Source organism: Sinocyclocheilus rhinocerous, unplaced genomic scaffold, assembly GCF_001515625.1.
Source record: "Sinocyclocheilus rhinocerous isolate Xijiao unplaced genomic scaffold, SAMN03320098_v1.1 scaffold496, whole genome shotgun sequence".
Taxonomy (NCBI): domain Eukaryota; kingdom Metazoa; phylum Chordata; class Actinopteri; order Cypriniformes; family Cyprinidae; genus Sinocyclocheilus; species Sinocyclocheilus rhinocerous.
The window spans coordinates 893,204-899,732 of NW_015632471.1; the positions used below are offsets into that span (position 1 = coordinate 893,204).

Genomic DNA, 6,529 nt, shown 5'->3' on the forward strand with positions numbered 1-6,529 from the left:
TTCACATTAAAGCAGTGTTTCAGCGCAGCTCTGCTTTGTTTACTGCGATAACCAAGGTAACGCTGTAGAAGCGCCTCCTGCTGTCAGAGAGTGAATCTGCATCTCATTCAGAGCTTGTGCTGTTTGTTTTGTTCAGGCATGTAGTATAATTTCACAAAGCTAGTCAGAACAGAACATTCTGTTTTTGCTTCAAATTGGGTTATTATTAAATCAAATTATGTATATGAAATTATATAACTAAATGATATGAAATGATATCAAATAAATGATATGTATATGAATTATATAATTAAAATTAAATAACTAATTACAGATTTAGGTTAAATAAAGATAAAGTTAAATAAAGAGGTCAGTCTTGATTTTTTTTCTTTTTAGGATACAAATCAAAGAAAAAATTAACAAATTATACTGTTCCTAATATTCTGTATGTTGCTCAAAAACAAAAATATATTGTGTTCAGCGGAAATAAGTTTTTTTAATTTTTTTAAATTTTTTTTACCTTTAATATACGGTTTTATCCTGATTAAAGCTTTAATACAGCACGACAACCGCGTGCGCATCCATGTTTAACGCTTCTCATAACTTTGTGAAATATATCTGTCTGTCTATACACAAAGTGTATACAGTTCATTGTTGGAGCTGAGCTGATGAGCTGAAGATCTGAATGAGAGAGATAGATAGATAGAGAGAGAGAAAGAGATGCAGAGCGTGTGCGGAGCAGGGGAACGTGAGGAACAGGATTAAGAACTGCTGCTTTAGAACATTGATTTTGAAACTTGTGAATCCATTAGAATCGTTAGAAGACAGAATCACGATTCATATATGAATAGATTTTTTTTTGTGCACCCCTAGTTTTGACGGCATGGCAACAACTCTTCCTCTTCTCTAAAGCAGCGCAACATGGCCTTGCCTTGCCTTGATGTCACAAACCCAAGAAGTAACTCATAGTCCCTACCAGCCGTTTTTGTAGACATTAAACTGCCATAACATTTAAAAGATATCTACGTTTGCTTTGAACTTTCAGCATTGTAACTTTGCAGATATTGTTTATGCTCAAACAGCTACATTACACACTAACTAACGTTAAAAAAAGTGAAATCGCAATCAACCACCCCTTTAAAAAAAAAAAGTAAGTGTTGAATGTTAGACACTTCATGCAATTAATTGTTACAGCTTTAATTACATAGAGGAAGGGAACAGGCTATCAGATTCTGACACAAACTAGCCATTCAAATGTCATGTGCTAGACAGTACATAGTACAGTTTAAGTGCATATTATCTACTGTCATTTGGGGCACTTATATATAGCATACAAGTTGTATATGGTGATGAATTTAAATATCTTGGCCAAAAACAGATATTTTGGATAATTTAATTTTAAAATTATTCTCTGACAGTTGGTTTTTCCTCAGTTGGCATTATTTCACTAACATTTAAGCTCTTAACATTTTTAAAAATCTTAAACGAGAAATAGCAGAATGCATGTGAAATCTCTTTGTAATACAAAAGAAGAAAAAAAAATCATTATCACTGTTAGTATGCAGTATACCTTGAATAGTTTATGCATAATTGCATGTTTTTTTTTAAACATATCTAACCAAAGTAATGATTTCCATTCACATTTACTCTTTCTGGAAACCTGAAATGGCACTTTAGGCTGATAATTCTCAGTGACTGGAATTGTAATTCATCCTTAGTCATTTGGCATTCTTTTATGGTGCTTTTTTGTAGAATGGTAAGAACATTCTGCTAAACCTAATCTTTTCATTGATAAAAGAATGTTATACAGATTTGGAACAACATGAGAGTTTATAGATAATGAGTAGGGTTGGGAACCGAGAACCGGTTCTTATTCAGAACCGGTTCTGTTTTTTGAAAAGAACCGGAACCGTGAGCAATTTCTAAGTTTCGTTTCCGAAAACGGTTCTGGTGCGACATGTGACAAAGCACTGTGAGCAGCCTTGTGCCGGCGTTTCCCGTAAGGATGTCACAAACCAAATAACAGAAACGCCGCCCTGCCTCTTTAATTACTGAGCACATTGTTCCCATTGTTGCACTCCACAGACACGCCGTGTCTTTAACTGCCGAACACATAGTTTTCCACGACTGTATGCGCACTCGCGTCTTTGATGACTGTGCACGTTGTTTTCATTCATTTTAAATGTTTAAAAATGTGGAAACCGCTCATTGCATCACACCATCTCCTGATTGCATTATTATTTGTAAAATAGGGGCTTTATGGAGTGTGTATACATGGTTATAAGTATAACAGTTAATATTTCATTAATTTAGGGAAATGAACAAGTGTCTTAGCCCTCAAGGGACTATTTGGCCAACCAGCTTATTCCTGCTTGAAAAGCAAAATGTTATTGATAGTGTAAAAAACATCAACTTTGAAGCACGTGATTGATGGACTAGCGTTACTCAACATTACTTACTACCTTCCAGCAACACTACATTCAATGAAGGTAAAATAGTAAAAAAAAATAAAAATAATAATAGTTCATTTAAATGGAACCGGAATCGTTAGGCAAAACTGGAACCGGAAAATTTCTAACGATACCCAACCCTAATAATGAGAGAGCCTTCATTTTTAGTTGAACCATTTCTTTCGTTTCCAGTGGTTTGAGCATGTGCATGTTACCACTGTGTTGTGTCGGTGTGTCACTTTAGCTGTCTGGAGCGTGGTTGCAGTCACTCAATAATTTAGCTGCTAGACTGTCCCACTGACGCTTCTTGTTTCCCTCCCATACTTTCTTTGTAAGAAGATGAATTGAGAAAGCCTTTTAATCTGCTAGTTTTTTTTTTTTGCAGCTGCAGTAGTTGTCATTTCAGCGCCACAAACCAAAGTATGTTGGCTGTTGCCATGGCCTCAGTGTTTCACAGGCAGGCTTCCTGTTTTGGTGTTCTGTTCCTTAGCAAGAGTGAGTTTCCTGTTGAACCAGACTGAGAGAACAGGAGAGCAGGTCGCTTTGGCTCTGCACATGAGGTTCATGTTGTTTTTGCAGTGCTATTGATCTTTTTTTTGACTTTTGTCTTTTGTCTCTTATCCTGCTATCTGACTGCAGTCCTGGAGTTTGCCACAGGGGGTCAGCAGAGTGTGGGGTATGAGTCATGACGTCTGTGGTGCTTGTAGACAGTGGAGGAGCAGTGGTGGAGTATGTCACAGCAGGGGACGACCATTTAACGGTAAGATTTTTACCACTACAAAATAATTTTTAGCATATCTATACCTTTATATTACTTTGCTGCTGGTCTCGCATTAAAATGGCATATCCACAGAGTTATGTGTTCTCAAATATGGCGAGCTCCAATGTGATTGGCTGACATGACACAATTTGCAGGAGTTAGGCTTGCCATAATCTTGCACAGTCATACTTTTAACTACTGGCCTGATGTTAGTTGACTCTGTAGTTTTTTCTGGCAGGAACTTACTGAAGATCAGCCAATCAGATTAGAGCTTGCCAGATTCAGAAAGTGTTTACCATTTTTGTGTGCAGTTTACATCAGATTGTCAATGAGACGGAACAGTAAAGTCTGATGCTAAGCGTTAGAGTCCTCCTTTTTTGAATCACAGACAAGTTGTTGAAATGTTCACCAGTGTACCAATTTATTCAACATTTTCCTGAGTTATATCCGATTTTGTTTTTTAAATCTGGGTGAACCCGAAGTTGTTACCAACTTTAATTCAGTATTGTGATGCATTTTAAACAGAATATTGAATGAGAAAACAGATGGTTTTGATTTTAGCGCACTTCCTCATCTGATCTCATTATCAGAGAAGGAACGCCATTGTAATGTGGAAGCAAATTTCCAGATTTTGATTAAAGGTTATGAAGAGAAACATTTTTTCTGTAAATTGCATGGATGAATTGTTCTCCACTAGACTATTTGTATATTTACTGTTTTAATTTTAGTTTAAGTTTTAGTCATCTTGTCTTTTTTATTAATTCCTTTATTAATTCAATTAATTATTAATTAATTTGTCAGTTTTAGTAATTTTAGTATTTCATCTTATTTATTTCAGTTAGTTGCCAAGTAGTTTACGTTTTTCATGTAATATTTATATTTCATATTATTTCCCCTTTATTTCAGTTACTGAAAATTTATTTTAGTAAAGAATAACAACACTGTGTGCTAACGGAGTAAATGAATTCTGATAGCATGTGTCTCTTAAAAAAGAAAATTGTTATTTGTATTGTGGTCATTTTACATGTTGATCAGAACATCTTTTCCTGTAAAAGTAGGCAGTTTTGGTCAGAATAAGCTGCAAAGTGGATCATGTGATGCCAATAGTAAAAATAACTAATTACTATTAATTAGTAAATTACTAATAACTATAAGGTTTCAATAATCTTCCTAACCAGGGAAATATACACCACAGTTATAAAGACAATGACACAGGAATGATATCGTTGAAATCACTTTCAGAAAGATTTTTTTTTTTTCCAGCTGGTGAACAATTAAAACACTGAAAGCCAATCTGCAGCATGTGCTTATAATAAACAGAATGTTATAGTCCACTGGTGTGGATGCTAATATAGTTAGCATTATAGTTATGTTTGTAGCAAAAGTCTGTGAAAGTCCATTTAGTTTTTTGTCCAAAGTGTTAATTTTAGTGTAGTAAAACTTAACAGCAACTCTTGAAATCTTATTTATTTATTTTTTTTAGAATTAATGTTTGGAAAGTTTATTTTTAGATTTCAGGTTTCTTCTTGTTCATGAAACCTCTGTTCTCTGTCTAGGAGGAGGGTGTGTATGAGGTTGAGGGCGAGATAGAGGGAGAGGTGGAGTACCCTGCGGTGATCGTGGAGCCGGTGCCCGGTGCGCGGTTGGAGCAGGGCTTCGCTGCTCAGGTGCTGGTGTACGATGATGAGACCTACCTGATGCAGGGAGTTGCTGAGGAGCAGGAGGTGGAGACTGAAGTGCTGGAGACAGGTGAGAACACTGTTACCACATAACTACTATTCTGTCTTTCTCAGCTGATTTTCACTCAACTTATACAAACACCTGGCTAGGAAATTTGAAGATAAAAACCCTTTTGTGCTTCAGCATCACTGCATGGAGACATATACACAGTATTTAATGTAAGCACACTAAACATAAATGCTCTCAGTTACATTACCTCAAAGGCTTAGTCGGAAAATCTGAAAGACTGTGATTTAATGAAATGAATATATGCACTGCATGTTTTAGAGCGAATCGCTGCACTTTGTTCATTTACATGCAAGCAGCTCATTAATCGTTGTTTTCAGTGTTCCATACAAACTCATCTCTGCATGTGCTGTGAGTTTGGGTTGCTTATAGACACCCTGCAGTTTTCCACCAAAAATAAAAGCTCTGTGGCGTAATGTTGGAAAGGAATTACAACAGACATACAGTGGTGTGAAAAAGTGTTGGCCCACTTCCTGATTTCTTATTTTTTTGCATGTTTGTCACACTTTAATGTTTCAGATCATCAAACAAATTTAAATATTAGTCAAAGATAACACAAGTAAACACAACATGCAGTTTTTAAATGAAGGTTTTTATTATTAAGGGAAAACAAAATCCAAAACTACATGGCCCTGTGTGAAAAAGTGTTTGCCCCCCTGTTAAAACTGGTTTATCACACCTGAGTTCAATTTCTCTAGCCACACCCAGGCCTGATTACTGCCACACCTGGTCGCAATCAAGAAATCTCTTAAATTTATTAGGTTTAGGAGGCAAACACTTTTTCACACCATGGGCCATGTAGTTTTGGATTTTGTTTTCCCTTAATAATAAAAACCTTCATTTAAAAACTGCATGTTGTGTTCACTTGTGTTATCTTTTACTAATATTTAAATTTGTTTGATGATCTGAAACATTAAAGTGTGACAAACATGCAAAAAAATAAGAAATCAGGAAGGGGGCCAACACTTTTTCACACCACTGTAAATACTAGTAATTGTGTTAGAACTAGAACAACTAGTGTTGTTCTGTTGTAAAATAAAATACAATTATTATTATTAAATTAAATACTTGTTTTTTTTATTTTGCAATATTAATGTATCTATTGATTTATTATTTGAATCATGCTAGAATAAAATATTTTAATAATAATTTATTATTATTATTATTTATTATTATTAGTAGTAGTAGTATTGAATACTCATATTAATTGGGAGGGTTCTTTTTATGTCCTTGCCTGATCACATGCCTTTATAAAGGACCTGTTTTTTAGATGCATTCCAATGATTGACACACATTTCATTACAAAAAAAAAAAAAAGTTGTCTGCATAATTCGATATACATCAACTTCTAGCCATTCAAAACACATCTGTAATGAATTTCCCATTAAAGTGGCAGAAAAACCCTTTGCACACACTTTACCACAACTACCAGTCTTACTTAAAGGGGTCATATGATGTTGCTAAAAATAACATTATTTTGTGTATTTGGTGTAATGAAATGTGTTTATGCGGTTTAAGGTTCAAAAAACACATTATTTTCCACATACTGTACATTATTGTTTCTCCTCTATGCCCCGCCTTTCTGAAACGCGTC

General features: G+C 35.0%; 1 protein-coding gene across 1 annotated transcript in view; it reads left to right on the forward strand.

Annotated features, from left to right (window-relative positions):
- Window positions 1-6,529, forward strand: part of LOC107742505 (ETS-related transcription factor Elf-2-like) — a 27,831-nt gene that overhangs the window by 10,578 nt on the left and 10,724 nt on the right. Inside the window, exons 2-3 of the mRNA XM_016555501.1 lie at window positions 3,069-3,189; window positions 4,746-4,938. Coding sequence (XP_016410987.1) covers window positions 3,115-3,189; window positions 4,746-4,938 — 268 coding nt within the window. The 5' untranslated portion in view covers window positions 3,069-3,114. The remainder of the gene's footprint in view (window positions 1-3,068; window positions 3,190-4,745; window positions 4,939-6,529) is intronic.